The sequence below is a fragment of the Somniosus microcephalus genome, chromosome 12 (genome assembly GCF_052327205.1).
Source record: "Somniosus microcephalus isolate GS21.2 chromosome 12, FLI_Smic_1.0, whole genome shotgun sequence".
Lineage (NCBI taxonomy): Eukaryota > Metazoa > Chordata > Chondrichthyes > Squaliformes > Somniosidae > Somniosus > Somniosus microcephalus.
In genome coordinates this window covers 115,078,952-115,096,034 of record NC_140998.1, presented here as the reverse complement: position 1 = coordinate 115,096,034, position 17,083 = coordinate 115,078,952, and the positions used below count along the sequence as shown (strand labels likewise).

At 45.7% G+C, this 17,083-nt stretch overlaps 1 protein-coding gene across 1 annotated transcript; it reads left to right on the top strand.

Moving 5' to 3' along the window:
* The first annotated feature begins 575 nt into the window (after positions 1-575).
* Positions 576-7,976, top strand: LOC147109471 (gap junction delta-2 protein). The gene is made up of 2 exons (XM_086003438.1): positions 576-1,048; positions 1,569-7,976. Exons 1-2 carry the CDS (start codon positions 978-980, stop codon positions 2,404-2,406), a joined length of 909 nt encoding a protein of 302 aa, XP_085859564.1. The 5' UTR covers positions 576-977; the 3' UTR covers positions 2,407-7,976.
* The last annotated feature ends 9,107 nt before the right edge of the window (positions 7,977-17,083 follow it).

Genomic DNA, 17,083 nt, shown 5'->3' with positions numbered 1-17,083 from the left:
GATACAGGATTGAAATGTAAAATCTTATCCAAGGTGAAGTAAACACTCGCGGCTACGGTGTTATTACAACTTTTACCTCACCTCCCTAGTTAATTTACTGGAGACCACAAGGGCACAGAACAATATGAACAACAGGCAAATTACTGCATATGCTAGAAATCTGAAACAAAATCAGAAACACTGGGGACACTCAGCAGATCGGGCAGCGTGTGCCCAGAGAACACAAGTGGCAGTTTCCCGTACAAAACCCTTCCTCGGAACTGAGGAAGTCCCAAACTTGAATGTTGACTTTAACAACTTCAGATCGCAAAGGAAACTCCAAGAACAGCACCTCCTCTTTCTACTCAGACATTTTGCAGCCCTCTGGTCTTAATATTGACTTTAACAATCTCAAACCATTTCTGTTAAAGGGGTCACTACTCGAAACGACTACTTGTGTTCAATGGACGGATGCCGCCTGACACGCTGAGTGTCTCCAAGGTTTTCTGTTTTGGATTTGGCTTGAGCGATTTGTTTCTAACATCTAGCTCCACGCCAGGCATTTTGGCGCTATACGATTACAATGCAAATTAATCCGCCCTGGGATATTTCAAAATAATGAAAACCAGAAAATCTTTCTTCATTTAGCTGATGTCTACAAAAAAAACCTGCTAGTGAATGACGCAGGAGGCAAGTATTTAAAGGAAGATTAGAGCCCGCATGACTCTAAATACCATCTTCCCCCATTCGGACCGCATCAACCTCCTGTCCAAAGCAAGCGAGATTATATTAATCGGCACGACAGGCTAAAGACGAGAAGGCGCTGAGTCGCCAGGTACAGTTGTGTGTTCACGCTTCGCCCAGCCCTGTTCAGACCAGGGCTAAACCGACTCTTTGGGCAGCTTCTGTGTAGTTTTATTGACAATTAAAGGAAGGAGAAATCCAACAGACCGGCCGATTGCCGATGATTTAGTTCTGTTCTCGCCGGATGTACAGAGATGGGAGAATGGACAATACTAGAGAGGCTGTTGGAGGCAGCCGTTCAGCAGCATTCGACTATGATAGGAAGGTAAGAGGATTGTCCGAATCTGCAAAATCAGCAAATGAACATTTAACGCGGCGAAGTCACTTCGGGTGTCGCATTCATTCTGAAGACTTTAATCCATTATGTATCCATAATAATGACGGTTAGCTTTGCTAGTAGAGTCCTTGCAATCCACATAGCCGTACATCTCAAGTCCAGGAAATACCAAAGGTACCTTGTAGCAGCTAGGGTAGAAGTAAACATGCGTTTGGAAGCAAATAGCTCGCCTGTAAGAAATCTGTGTACAAATAACCTTTCGCGCGAACCCTTGCTGGCAATGAATGGATCGGTGCATTGCTGTGTGAAAATAAACTTCTCCTCCAAAGTTATATCTGTTGATGCTTTTCAAATTTGGGAGGGACGAGGAATATAAAATGTGTGTGGCTGTGTAAAGCAAATGATCCTGACTTTCTCGCAGAACTGTCTAGTCAATGTCCCTACTTTATAAATACCAATGTAGCAAATAGATTGAATCAGTTAGATCTCTGTACTTTTCTCCTTCTAGGATCTTGCTGACAGTGGTGGTGATCTTCCGAATCCTGGTAGTGGCTATAGTTGGAGAGACGGTGTATGATGACGAGCAGACGATGTTTGTCTGTAACACTCTGCAGCCAGGCTGTAACCAGGCTTGTTATGACAAGGCTTTTCCAATCTCACATATACGGTACTGGGTATTCCAGATCATCATGGTGTGCACTCCCAGCCTCTGCTTTATAACCTACTCGGTCCATCAGTCCTCCAAGCAGCGGGAGAGACAGTACGCCACCGTATTCATCAACTTGGACAAAGATAAGAAGCGAGAAGACAATAAGATTAAAAATACAATAGTGAACGGGGTTCTTCAGAACTCAGAAACTTCTACCAAAGAGACAGAATCAGACTTTTTAGAAATGAAAGAAATGCAAAACTCGGCTGCGAGGAATAGTAAAATGTCGAAGATACGGCGGCAGGAGGGAATCTCCCGTTTCTATATCATCCAAGTAGTTTTCAGGAATGCTTTAGAGATTGGTTTCCTGATGGGGCAGTATTTCCTCTACGGATTCAACGTCCCGTCGATGTACGAATGTGACCGCTACCCGTGTATTAATCAGGTCGAGTGTTATGTGTCCAGGCCAACGGAAAAGACGGTTTTTCTCGTCTTCATGTTCGCGGTGAGTGGACTTTGTGTCGTCCTCAACCTGGCAGAGCTGAATCACCTGGGTTGGAGAAAGATCAAAACGGCGGTGAGGGGGGCGCAGGAACGGCGGAAATCCATATATGAAATCAGAAACAAGGACTCGCCGCACAGGATAGGAGTGCCCAACTTCGGAAGAACTCAATCCAGCGACTCCGCCTATGTGTGAGGTTGCCATTTCCTCATGGTTTCATGCGATGGTAACGTTATTTGAAAATGAACAAAGTCTACCAGGGATGACTCTTTGGCTACAGTCTTATTACCTTGTTCATTTTAGAAGCTGCCAAATGGAATCTAAGCGTATTAACTTTGTCCTGAATTTCAAATTGAACACAGTACATTCCCGCCTTGTCAAACGATAACAACGAGTAACTGTGCTATTTGATCTCACTTTCTATTTTGTTGTGCATTTTAAAACTTTCAAACGTAAATAGCTCTTTTGAAACTGTAGACTTCTAATTAACATAAGGAAAAAATCCTGCACGATATAGACTAAATAACCGCTAGGCATCGTGCACTCACGTTATTTGCACTATCGCTATACTTTGAGTAAAACTATTGATACTTTATGTCATTGGCGTGATATTAATGATATAACTGTAACCGGCTGCTGTATCAGAGCGCGATGGTACCTCAGTGGCTGTTACTCAGTGATTTCCCTTTTTAAATGGTATGTAATATAAGTGCGACTTTTTTGCTTGGAGGCGTGCGTTTTAGCACTGGCTGGTGAATCATATGTACAGATGTTGGTACAGAGATCTGGAGTGGACTAACATTGTACATGTTCTTTTAAAATATAATTACTGGATACGTTGTTCATTTAAATGTAGTCATGTACGGTTGAAATGAAGTCCTTTAGACAACCTATTTTGTGCCGAGGGTCCCAGTTTTTGCCGTGATTAGAGATTGTTGTCCTGTGCCTGCCTATCTGTCCCCACCGTTAACCTTAATTTATGTACATCCTTGTATCCGAGTTTATTTGAAATACCATATGCGACACTTTTACATTCTCAAATCGCTGCTATAAAACAATGCGGCAGTCGAGTTTTTTTCATAGATATTTAATTCCTATGTTTTGATTATAGAAACATAGAAGATAGGAGCAGGAGTAGGCCATTCGGCCCCTCGAGCCTGTTCTGCCATTTAATGAGATCATGGCTGATCATCCAAATTCAGTACCCTGTCCCTGCTTTCTCCCCTTATCCCTTGATCCCTTTAGCCTTAAGAAATATATCTAACTCCGTCTTGAATATATTTAATGAATTGGCCTCAACTGCCTTGTGTGGTAGAGAATTCCACAGGTTCACCACTCTCTGGGTGAAGAAATTCCTCCTCATCTCAGTCCTAAATGGCTTACCCCTTATCCTTAGACTGTGACCCCTGGTTCTGGACTCCCCCACCATCGGGAACATCCTTCCTGCATCTAGTCTGTCTAGTCCTGTTAGAATTTTATAAGTTTCAATGAAATACCCTCTCATTCTTCTAAACTCCAGTGAGTATAAGCCCAATCGACCCAATCTCTCCTCATACGTCATTCCTGCCATCCCAGGTATCAGCCTGGTGAATCTTCACTGCACTCCCTCCATGGCAAGAACATCCTTCCTCAGATAAGGTGACCAAAACTGCACACAATACTGAAGGTGTGGTCCCACCAAGGCCCTGTACAACTGCAGCAAGACATCATTGCTCCTGTATTCGAATCCTCTTGCTATGAAGGCCAACATACCATTTGCCTTCTTAACCGCCTGCTGCACCTGTATGCTTACCTTCAGCAACTGGTGCACAAGGACATCCAGGTCCTTGTAATTTTTCCACTCCTTCCCCCCCCCCTTTCCTTTTGTTTCTCTCTCACACCTGGCAGCTATCTCTTGCCCTGCCAGTACACTTTACACCTAATCTCAGCCTATTACCATCTCGTCTAGCTCTTTTACTTCTTTTGTTTCTTTCACTTCTTTTGTCCGATCGCAGCCCTGCCTTCGATCTATTTTCTTTTCTTTCCAGTTTTGAAGAAGGGTTCGACCCGAAATGTCAACTCAAATTTCTCTCCACGGATGTTGCCTGACCTGCTGAATTTTTCCAGCATTTTCTGTTGTTATTTTGGACACCCAGGTCTCGTTGCACTTCCCCTTTTTCCAATCTATTGCCGTTCAGATAATAATCTGTCTTCCTGTTTTTGCCACTGAAGTGGATAACTTCGCATTTATCCACATTATACTGCATTTGCCATGCATCTGCCCAATCATCTAACCTGTCCAAATCATACTGGAGTTTCTCTGCATCCTCCTCACAGCATACAAGCCCACCCAGCTTTGTGTTGTCTGCAAACTTGGAGATATTACATCTAGTTCCCTCATCTAGATCATTTATATATATTTTGTGAATAGCTGGGGTCCTAGCACCGATCCCTGCGGTACCCCACTAGTCACTGCCTGCCACTCGGAAAAAGACCTGTTTATTCCAACTCTTTGCTTCCTGTCTGCCAACCAGTTCTCTATCCAAGACAGTACCTTACCCTCAATCCTATGTGCTTTAACTTTGCATGCTAATCTCTTATGCGGGACCTTATCGAACGCCTTCTGAAAGTCCAAATACACCACATCCACTGGTTCTCCCTTAGCTATTCTACCAGTTACATCCTCAAAAAATTCCAGTAGATTAGTCAAGCATGATTTACCTTTTGTAAATCTATGTTGACTTTGTCCGATCCTGTCACTGTTTTCCAAGTGCTCTGCTATTACATCTTTTATAATGGACTCTAGCATTTTCCCCACTACTGATGTCAGGCTCACCGGTCTATAATTCTCCGTTTTCTCTCTACCACCTTTTTTAAATAGTGGGGTTACATTAGCTATCCTCCAATCCATGGGAACTGTTCCAGAGTCTATAGAATTTTGGAAGATGACCAGCAATGCATCTACTATTTCTAGGGCCACTTCCTTAAGTACCCTAGGATGTAGATTATCAGGCCCTGGGGATTTATTGGCCTTCAATCCTGTCAATTTCCCTAACACCATTTCCCTACAAATACTGGTTTCATTCAGTTCCTCCTTCTCATTAGACTCTATGTTCCCCGACTATGTTAGCTTGAGATGTGTCGCTGGAAGGACCAAAGTACCTGTCGGTCACTGAATAATTCAGTCCCCTATTATAAACTTCAACACTATTATAAGTTTCGAAGAAGAGATGGGGAGTTCTCACAGGTGCCCTGGCCAATATTTATCCCTCAACCAACATCACTTAAAACAGATTGGGGTGAAATTGGACAAGTGTGGTGAAATAAATGGCTAAATTACATTTTCCGCCCATTATGGGAAACACCAGATAGTCAATTCAATTGAAGTAATTGGAACGGAATATTGGGCAGAGCGTATAATAGACCACTGATACAATACTGCCTGTTTAGTGTATCCTACCAATGTCAAATTTCACCCTCATTATCTTATCATTATCACAATGCTGTTTATGGGACCTTGCTGAGCGCAAATTGGCTGCGCCGATTCCTACATTACAAAAGTGACTACACTTCAAAAAAATGTACTTAATTGACTGTAAAGTGCTTTGGGACGTCCTGTGGTCGGGAAAGGTGCTATATAAATGCAAGTCTTCTTTCTTTTAACCTCAGAAATGTCAACCTGTTAATGTTGTTTCTTGAATGCCATACCTTAAATGCAAGCAAACTCCAAATTAGCATAAAATTAAGCTAAACAAGACTGACTTAAACCTTCCATTTCCTCTTGCCTTGAATATCTCTTAATGCCTCTTTACTTCTCCTGACTTCCATCCTATCACAGACCTTCCCTTTTGTTCTTTCATCCCCTCCCCTATTTCCCAGCCCCTAAACTTGCCTTAAAATCTGTTCCATTTCCTGCTTTTTTCCAGTTCTGACAAAAGGTCTTCGACCTGAAACGTTAACTCTGTTTCTCTCTCCATGGATGCTGCCTGGCCTGCTGAGTTTTTCTAGCATTTTCTGTTGTTATTTCTGACTTAAACTTACTTGTATGCACTCTCTGATGTCACTTTACTATCATTTATTTCCAACATCTTGTTAGTTCACCTGTACGAATTGTCATACAAAAATAAAATTTTGTAAGTGAAATGTTTGGTCTGCTTATTCAGGTCTAGTTACACAGAGAAATTTAAAAATAAATCTTGGATCCATCAGCTGTCATTGAGCCAAATTTTATATTCATTTTTTTGAGGTAACAAAATAGTTTACATTGAGAACAAAAATCAAAAATATTTTGAAGATTCATAGACAGGCGGTACAATCTGTGAGGAGGTCGGCTTTGACAGCCCAAACCATCAAAATGATAAGGAAACAATAAAGACATTCTGACATTCAGAGTTAAGGAAACAATAGCAATTGTGTGAGATGGAGAGGGAGATAGAGCAATTCTCAACGTGGGCAAAACACCTCAGCTACAAATATACAAACCAGCTAATATTAAGGCTTGTTAAATTTATAATACCATTTTTACTACAGCAAATAATTTTGAGGTTGTATACATTATTTTGTTTGCATACAAATAATGTTACCTGTTTCTGTTGCATATTATAATGCACCAACATCAATTAAAAAAAATCTTTATAGGAGAAAAATATCAGTGTAACTCCTGTTGAAGTACTACTGTGAAAACAAATCTCAGCTTCATGCCACTTTCAAATTAATAGCTTGCTATAGCTGTAGGTGCTGTACCTGCATCACAACAACTTTGTGTGATAGCAGATTTCAGTCACCATCCTAATCATGAGAAAGTCTATACATTTTAGTATCTATGTATAGGAAAATGTCAATCACTTTAAATGTTGGTACTGCAAGTTCATGGTTGAATTGGGAGTAAGATTATAGTTCATGTGTGATTACAAATTGATATCCAGAGTTGAGGCTTCAACAGGTTGTTTTAATGAGACTAAGTGGCTTTAATATGTTAATGTAGTTTTACGGTGAAGGCAAAGTACTTGTTGGTCAATTAAAACAAAAACAAAATACTGCGGAACAGCTTGACGAAAGGTCATCGACCTGAAACGTTAACTCTGTTTCACACTTCACAGATGCTCCCTGACTTGCTGAGTGTTTCAAGCATTTTCTGTTTTTATTTCTTATCTGTTAATTGTTTGCTTTGTTTTGTTAGTGATCAATTAAGTTGAATGTACCTTTGCAACTTATTGACAAATACATTTATATGAAACAGTTATTAGCAGGATTCTGCTGACGTTTCAGGAGAGACACTGGGTCTGAAGACATTTACTTGTGTCTTTAATTCTATTTATGATTGGCAACTTTCACTTGCTTTTTGAAATGTATATTTTGATTTTCTTTGTTTCTGAACTTCTAAAAAGTACCAAGGATCTATCTCAGGGAGTATGCTGCAAGTTCTTCTGAAGCCAGTAAGATGAAGGTGGTAGGCTGAGGCTCTGTAGGAAAGTGTCAAATAACCTAATGTAGGTGTAATGTTAAGGAGTGGAGGAGGAGACTTTGAGAGCTCCCGCTTGGGTGGAAAAGGGGTGGTCGCACCTCAAAATGCTGGGTAATAATTTACCACCCCATTCCCGCCGTCGCTGTGGCCACTGCAATCTTCCTCTGGGCCTACTGCTGGGTTGAGTCGGGGGTAGGCCCTTTTAAGATGCAAATCTGGGTCCTACGATGTATGTAAGAGCCCTTTTGTCATTTTAGGACAGTACTGGGTAGAGTGTGTGCTGCGCGGACTATGCCCAGTGTCAGCTGGCGGTCCAGCTGAAGAGAAGTCTAAAGGTAAGTTTTGCTGTATATATGGTGGGCTGAGAGGAACAGGAGTACTCCTCCAGGCTCCACAACAAAAACCATCCTGGGCCACTGCCAAACCCATCTCGCCACCACCCTCCCCCCCCACCCACAGCCTTCCTTCTTCCGGCCCGAAGGCTGGTTAGACCACTGGATATTGCGACGGGCTGGAGCCGGCGGGCTGCCCTGTGCAATTGGTACAGCTCAGTTTACTTCACTGACTTAATACTAATGAGGCCCACTCCACAAATGGACCAGGGCTGCTGCCAGGGCCATGGAGTGGTTGGTGTGCGCGCTCTGCCAGCTGGCTGCCCGATGTACTCACTGGCGGAAAATCTACCCTGTTATCTCAGCTCCAGAATTAATAAGAATATTAGTGAAGGGTGACATATGTTTATTATTTTCTGTATCTAAGAAGTAGAAATGGGTTCTGTAAGGTACAGAAATCTGCTGTATTTTCTTTTCTACTTTATCTGTTACTATTAATAAACCTGTCCTATAGCTTATAGCCTAAATATGGTCTGATAGAATGTGTATTCTACAATTTTCCTAATTCTAGCAGATCATAACAGTGCTTCTGACATATCCAGTCAGCTAAATACAGTGACAAGGGTTTTTATTTGACGCTAGGCTCGCCACAATACCAATTATTGGCAAATAAAGGCACACTCACCTTTATAAAATGAGGTTTTGGCATTTAGCATGAGTGAAATATCTGAGAAAAGTGCCCAAAAATGTAACAGCAGTGTTACCAAGTTGGTACTGGAATAGTACTTACAGACCAAAAAACAGGCAGTTCAAAGTTTTATATTTGAAGTAAACTGCACTGTAGCAAACAGCAGTGTACAGAATGACTGCAAGAGGTACTGATCAAGAGCTGGAATGGACCTGACTGGCTGTAGAGGAAAAGGACAAGGAGCATGCATACCAGGTGGAAGAGCTTAAACTCAAGTTGAGGAGGAGGAGCATTAGATAGTCTTGAGGTTGAGGCGAAGGAGCATTAGATAGTCTTGAGGTTGAGGAGAAGGAGCATTAGATAGTCTTGAGGTTGAGGAGAAGGAGCATTAGATAGTCTTGAGGTTGAGGAGAAGGAGCATTAGATAGACTTGAGGTTGAGGCGAAGGAGCATTAGATAGTCTTGAGGTTGAGGCGAAGGAGCATTAGATAGTCTTGAGGTTGAGGAGAAGGAGCATTAGATAGTCTTGAGGTTGAGGCAAAGGAGCATTAGATAGTCTTGAGGTTGAGGAGAAGGAGCATTAGATAGTCTTGAGGTTGAGGAGAAGGAGCATTAGATAGACTTGAGGTTGAGGCGAAGGAGCATTAGATAGTCTTGAGGTTGAGGCGAAGGAGCATTAGATAGTCTTGCGGTTGAGGAGAAGGAGCATTAGATAGCCTTGAGGTTGAGGAGAAGGAATTTCAGTGCAAATTTGAGGCTAAGGGGAAAAAAGGATTGTGCATTATGAGGAAAAGGAGGGCACAAACTTGGAACTGATGAGAAGGAAACCCAGCACAGGTAAAAAAGCACATGAACAGGAGAAAGTGATGACACATAGAGGCTCTATATGTGGATTCTTAAAGGCTTTTAAATTGTTAGCAAACTACCATAAGTGAGTCAAAGCAGTTTGAACAGAGAGGGTGTTGTCACTTTCCGTTAAAGATGTTATATTTTCATGCGTGGATCCGATGGTCAGTACAAATTATGAAATTGTAATACATACTATTCTTACTTGCATGGAGAACAAAAATCAAAAATAGAAAGCAGATTCATAGGATTACATCGGATATACAGCACAGAAACAGGCCATTCGGCCCAACCAGTCCATACTCCACTCGAGCCTCCTCCTGTCTTTCTTCATCTAACTTTATTAGCATAACCCTCTATTCCCTTCTCCCTCATATGCTTATCTAGCCTCCCCTTAAATGCATCTATACTATTTGCTTCAACTGCTTCCTGTGGTAGCAAGTTCCACATTCTCACCACTCTCTGGGTAAAGAAGTTTCTTCTGAATTCCCTATTTGATTTCTTGGTGACTATCTTATATTGATGGCCTTTAGTTTCACTCTTCCCCACAAGTGGAAACACTCTCTGCTTTATCAAAACCTTTCATGATTTTAAAGTCCACTATTAGGTCAACCCTCAGCTTTCTCTTTTCAACTTTTCCTGATAGGTATACTCTCTCATTTCTTTTGAATTTTTTGAAGCGGTAACAGAGAGAGTAGACAAGAGTAATGTAGTAGATGTAGTTTATCTAGATTTTCAAAAGGCCTTCGATAATGTACCACATAATAGAGTAATGAATAAGGTCAGGGAATGCAGAGTCAAGGGACAAGTAGCAGAATAGATAGCTAGCTGGCTTCAAGACAGAAAGCAAAGAGTAGGGGCAAAGGGTAGCTATTCAGAGTGGCAGAAGGTGGGAAGTGGTGGTGATCAGTGCTAGGACTACTGTTGTTCACAATTTATATTAATGATTTAGACTTTGGAATCTAAAAAAAAAATCTAAATTTGTGGACGACACCAAATTGGGGATGGGGGGGGGGGTGGGGAGAGGTAGTCAATACCGAGGAGGACTGCAACAAATTACAAGAGGACATTAATAAACTTGCAGAATTGGCATAGAATTGGCAAATGAAATTCAACACAAATAAATGTGAGGTATTACATTTTGGTAAGAAAAATAGGGAGGTCACATATTACTTGGAAAATAAGAATCTAAATGGGGTAGAGGAGCAAAGGGATCTTAGAGTACAAATACACAGATCACTAAAAGTATCAACACAGGTTAACAAGGCCATAAAAAAGCAAACCAAGCACTAGGGTTTATTTATAGTGGGTTTGAACTGAAAATTAGTGAAGTTATGCTAAACTTGTATCGAACCTGGGTTAGATCACACATGGAGTACTGCGCACAATTCTGGTCGCCATATAAAAAGGATATAGAGGCACTGGAGAGGGTGCAGAGAAGATTTACAAGGTATACCTATCAGGAAAGGATGAACAGGCTGGGTCACTTTTCTCTTGACCTAATAGAAGTCTTTCAAATCATGAAAGGTTTTAATAGAGTAGACATAGAGAGAGTGTTTCCACTTGTGGGGAAGAGCAAAACTAGAGGCTATCAATATAAGATAGTCACCAAGGAATCAAATAGGGAATTCAGAAGAAACTTCTTTACCCAGAGAGGGGTGAGAATGTGGAATTCGCTACCAGAGGGAGTGGCTGAAGCAAGTAGTATAGTGTAGGAACGTGGGTTCCTAACTAAAAGACGGAGTTCTACTCAGGCGATTAAACAAAATGAACTTTAATGAAACAAACAGGCTTTAACAAGAAACTGCAGGATAACATCGAATGTAGGTCTGCTCTCTCTGGAGGCTCCATGAGGACTGCCCCTGCAGTCCTGTGGCTGACGTCATGATGTCATCATGTTTTCCCGCCAGTGAGGGATCACGTGATGAATGGCGTGACGTCATCACGTTTTAGCCTCGCTGTTAAAGCAACCACACCCTGTACAGTTAAACAGCATAAATAAAGATACAGACTCAGACTGCAGCTAACATGTTGTTAAAGGAATTATGTACAAACGATCTGAGTCCTTTGGTGGCTCCGCCACATGCGCCCCCCCGAATTGTCTTTAACAGCAAAAGTGAGACGTCGCGGAGGCCTGACAAATCTGTCCGAGCGACTTCGGTAACCTTGCAGAGGAAGCTGATGGACGGTGGTCGAGCTTGCAGGCGGTTGTGGTTGAGTTGGCGGGCGGCTGTGGTTGATCTGGCACGGTGGCTGCGGGCGGTCGGCCACGTTTTGGCGGTTGAGCGACGACAACTGGGTGTCCAGGTCCAGGTGAGCCGGCTTCAATCGGTCCACCAAAATGTGATCCGGCTTTCCTCCGATGTCGACCGAAAAGGATTTGTCTCCTGATTCGATGACGCGGAAAAGACTAGTGTAAGGGGGCTTGAGCAGATCCCGGTGAGCGTCATGGCGGATAAATACGTACTCGGCATTCTTCAGCTCCGCTGGCACGTGGGAGCTCTGTAAGCCGTGATTTGATGTAGGCACTGGAGCGAAGCATCTGGCCGCTTCCTGGTGGCTGACGAGTTGCTGGGAGGCGGACCATGGCTCTGTGGGAGAAGGGAGGAAATCCCCTGGTACTCCGAGAGGCTGGCCATAAACAAGTTTGGCTGAGGACGATTGCAGGTCTTTGGGCGCCGTACGAAGACCCAAAAGGACCCATCGAAGTCTGTCCACCCATCCTGCACCTTGAAGACTGGCCCGAAGGGCGGCTTTAAGCGACCTGTGGAATCGCTCGCAAAGGCCGTTTGCCTGTGGATGATAGGCGATGGTGTGATAAAGTTTGGTGCCGAGCCCCTGAGCTACAGCGTTCCAGAGCTCCAAGGAAAATTGTGGCCCACGGTCGGAAGAGATGTCCACCGGTACCCCGAAACGGGCAACCCAACAGGAGATGAAAGCTCTAGCGACGTCTGCCGAAGTGGTGGAAAGCAAAGGAATTGCCTCTGGCCACCTAGTGGTGCGGTCCACCATGGTGAGGAGATGCGTATAACCATGAGAAGGCGGAAGTGGCCCCACAAGGTCCACATGCACGTGGTCGAAACGACGCTCCGGAACAGCGAACGTAGCCACTGGAGCTTTAACATGACGCTGGACCTTGGCCTTCTGGCAGACCACGCAGGTGTTGGCCCAGTCACGGACATCGAGGTGCATATCCTTCCAGATGAACTTCGCTGACATTAGCCATTGTGAAGCCTTCATACCATGATGCGACAACCCGTGTATGGCATCAAACACCTTCCGGCGCCATGCGACTGGCACGATAGGTCGGGGAACGCCCATGGAGACGTCGCAAAGGAGCGTGGCGCCTGCGGTCTGGAAACTGACGTTGGTCGCTTGGAAACTAGAGGGGACGGTTCTGTATGATTGGACCTCTGGGTCCGAGGCCTGATCCGCAGCCACGAGGGCGTAGTCAATCCCAAGGTGAACCGCATGGACCGTCACACGGGAGAGGCAATCCGCCACCAGGTTGTCTTTACCAGACACATGTTGAATGTCCGTGGTAAATTCAGAAATAAACGTCAGGAGATGTTGTTGACGAGCAGACCACGGTTCGGCGGTCTTGGCCATGGCGAACGTTAGTGGCTTGTGGTCGACAAAAGCCATGAAGGGACGTCCTTCCAATAAGAACCAGAAGTGGCGAATGGCTAGGAAAAGGGTCAGTAACTCCCGATCGAAGGTGCTGTATTTTTTTTCATTTTTCCATAGTTGACGGCTGAAAAACGCCAGCGGTTGCCACGTGCCGTTCACCACTGCTCCTGCACTGCGCCGATGGCGTAGTCTGACGCGTCTGTGGTAAGGGCAATGGTGGCACCTGGAAGTGGGTGCGCCAGCATGGTTGCGTTGGCCAAAGCACTCTTGGTGTTGACGAACGCCTGGTCCATCGCGGCCGTCCAGCTGATTGGATCCTTACCGGACTTGCCCTTGAGGGCCCCGTACAAAGGTTGCATTAGCTGAGCCGCCTTAGGGACGAATCGGTGATAGAAGTTGACCATCCCCAGGAACTCTTGCAGGGCCTTGATGGTTGGCGGGCACGGGAAAGAGGTAACAGTTTCCACCTTCGTCAGTAAGGGGACGGCGCCGTCTGATGTTATGTGGTATCCCAAGAAATCGATCCGCTGCAGGCCGAACTGGCACTTGGCCGGGTTGATGATTAAACCGTGCTGGCTGAGGTGTGTAAAGAGGGTACGCAAACGGGAGATGTGCTCTTCCTTGCTAGCGCTGGCGATGAGAATGTCGTCAAGATAGATGAAGATGAAGTGTAGGTCTTGGAGCATGGAGTCCATTAAGCGCTGGAAAGCCTGTGCCGCGTTCTTCAAGCCAAATGGCATCCGCAGGAACTCAAAGAGGCCGAAAGGGGTGATGACTGTGGTTTTCGGGACATCTTGTGGGTGCACGGGAACCTGGTGATACCCCCGGACGAAGTCAACTTGAGAAAAGATAGAATTTCCCGCCAAATGGGCCGAGAAATCCTGAATATGCGGGATCGGGTACCGATCAGGAGTAGTGGCGTTGTTCAGGCGTCGGTAGTCACCGCATGGCCGCCAGCCACCGCCCGGTTTCGGAACAATGTGGAGAGGTGAAGACCAGGGACTATTCGACCGGCGAATAATCCCAAGTCGCTCCATCGTGTCGAACTCCGCTTTCGCAGCCGCGAGCTTGCCGGGTTCGAGCCTTCTAGCCCATGCATAAACCGGGGAGCCAGTAGTGGTGATATGATGTTCAACACCATGCTTTGTGGCCGAGGAGGAGACAGTGGGCCTTGTCAGCTCCGGGAACTCTCTGAGGAGCCGAGTGAAGTCATCCGGAGAAGGGAAAGTGCAGGCGATAGAGTGCGCCACGGTGGTACCGTGGTGGCACGGAATTGAGTGGAAGGTGGCCGCGTTGATCAACCGGCGGTGCCGGACATCGACGAGGAGGCCGCTGGCACACAGAAAATCTGCCTCTAGGATGGCCTGCGAGACTGTGGCCGTGACGAATTCCCAATGGAAGTGCTGACCGCCGAAACAGACTTGGACCCGCCGCATACGGAAAGTTGGAATTGCTGCGCCATTAGCCGTCACGAGGGAAAAACCGTGGTTCCCAGCTTGCATATCGAGATTCGACGCAGGTAGGATGCTACACTGTGCCCCGGTGTCACAAAGGAAACGTCGACTCGATAGAGAATCGGTGATGTAAAGAAGTTTCCCCGTAGATCCGACGGCCATCGCAACCGCGGAGTGCCCGTTAGACCCGACCCTCCTTCGCCAGGAACGCTGCAGGAGCTTTGTTTTTTTTGGGGGCGAAAAACCGCAGGGAGAGCGGCAGCGTTGTGCTTTCACGCCAAAACGGGCATGGTAGGAGCACCAGCCCGCTGCAGGAGGAGCTGGAGCCGCGTCTGTGGGGGATGGGTGCCTCGTGGCCACGCAGCACTGCTGGGTTACTGTGAAAATCTTATCTGCTTCGGCAGCAAGCTCGGCACAGTCTGTAATCTTGGATCTGGCTAGGGCAGCCTGCACCTGCTCCGGCAGTTGGCAGAGGAATAGCTCCCGGAAGAGGAGACATTCCGGTTCGGTACCCAAGCGCGTGAGCATTTAGTTGATGAGCTCGGAGGGTTTGGAGTCCCCGAGGCCAGGCGTCGTGAGGAGCCGGCGAGCGCGTTCTGACTTCGAGAGCCCGAAGACCTGTAGCAACCGCGCCTTTAACATATCATACTTGCTGTCAGTAGGAGGACTACTGAGGAGGTTGACGATCCGCGAGGCAGTTGCGCTATTGAGGGCGGAGGCCACGTAGTAATAACGGGTCTGATCCGCAACGATGTTCCTGATGGCGAACTGGGCTTCAGCCTGGATAAACCAGACGTCTGGTTGTTGCTCCCAGAACTGTGGCAGTTTCAGAGTCACGGCGTTCGTGTCCATGCTGAAGATCTTCCGCGAAAACTGTTCACAAAATTCGGGGTCACCAATGTAGGAATGTGGGTTCCTAACTAAAAGACTGAGTTCTACTCAGGCGATCAAACAAAATGAACTTTAATGAAACAAACAGGCTTTAACAAGAAACTGCAGGGTAACATCGAATGTAGGTCTGCTCTCTCTGGAAGCTCCACGAGGACTGCCCCTGCAGTCCTGTGGCTGACGTCATGACGTCATCACGTTTTCCCGCCAGTGGGGGATCACGTGATGAACAGCGTGACGTCATCATGTTTTAGCCGCACTGTTAAAGCAACCACACTCTGTACAGTTAAACAGCATAAATAAAGATACAGACTCAGACTGTAGCTAACATGTTGTTAAAGGAATTATGTACAAACGATCTGAGTCCTTTGGTGGCTCCGCCACAATAGATTCATTTAAGGGGTGGTTAGATAAGCATATGAGAGAGAAGAGAAGGTTATGCTGATAGAGTTAGATGAGGAAAGACAGGAGGAGGCTCGAGTGGAGCGATGGACTGGTTGGGCCGAATGGCCTGTTTCTGTGCTGTATATCCTATGTAATATATGAGACTCAGAGGTTGCATGAATGGTGAAAGCAGAATAGCAGAGAGGGCGGGAAGTATGGAACAATTAGCAAAGCATAGCAGACGCCAGTGGCCCAGGACTGTGATGTACATAAAAGGCAGGTTGACAACAGGGATGCAGTCCACCCTGCTGCCCATGTATCGACAGGGGAGTCTATCCCAAGCACCTCCCCCATTCCTGCAAGCTGGTAAATCTAACCTGCATTACCAGCACCTGCTGTCAAAGAGAAAATGGGAGCTGTGGTTACGGTCTGAAGTTGTTAAAGTCAATGTTAAGGCCAGAGGGCTGCAAATTGCCTTGGAGAAAGATGAAGCATTTTTCCTTGCACTTGCATTGAGCTTCATTGGAAGGCCAAGGCAGAGTGGGAGTGTGACAGAGAATTAAAGTGGCAAGCAACCAGGTCCTCAGGGTCCTATTCACAGTCAGAACAGAAGTGTTCAGCAAAGTGATCACCAAAGCCGCATTAGGTCTCCCCAATGTAGAGGAGACTGCATCGTGAGCAGAGAATACAGTAGACTAGGTTGGAAGAAGTACAAGTAAATTTCTGTCTTACCAGGAGTGCTTGGGCCCTAGATGGTAATATGGGAGAAGGTGAAAGGATGAGTGTTGGTGTTGCATCTGCTGTGCTCGCATGAGAAAGTATATGGGGAAGGAGAGTAGGTGTCAAGGGTGATGGAGGAGTGGACCAGGCTGTCACAGAGGGAAAGGGTCCCTTCAGAATGCTGAAAGGAGAGGGGAGGAGATGTGTTTGGTGGTGGGATCCCGTTAGAGGATGATCTGTTGAATGTGGAGGCTGGTGGGGTGGGAGGTGAGGAAAAGGGGGTCCCTATCATGGTTCTGGGAGAGAAAAGAAGGGGTGAGGGCGCAAGTACGGGTAATTGGACGGACTTGGTCAAAGGTGGAGGGGAAACCGCAGTTGAGGAAAAAGGAGGACATTTCAGAACATCTAGTGTGGAAGGTGGCATCATCAGAGCAGATGCGATGGAGATGGAGAAACTGGGAGAAGGGAATGGAGTCCTTACAAGAAG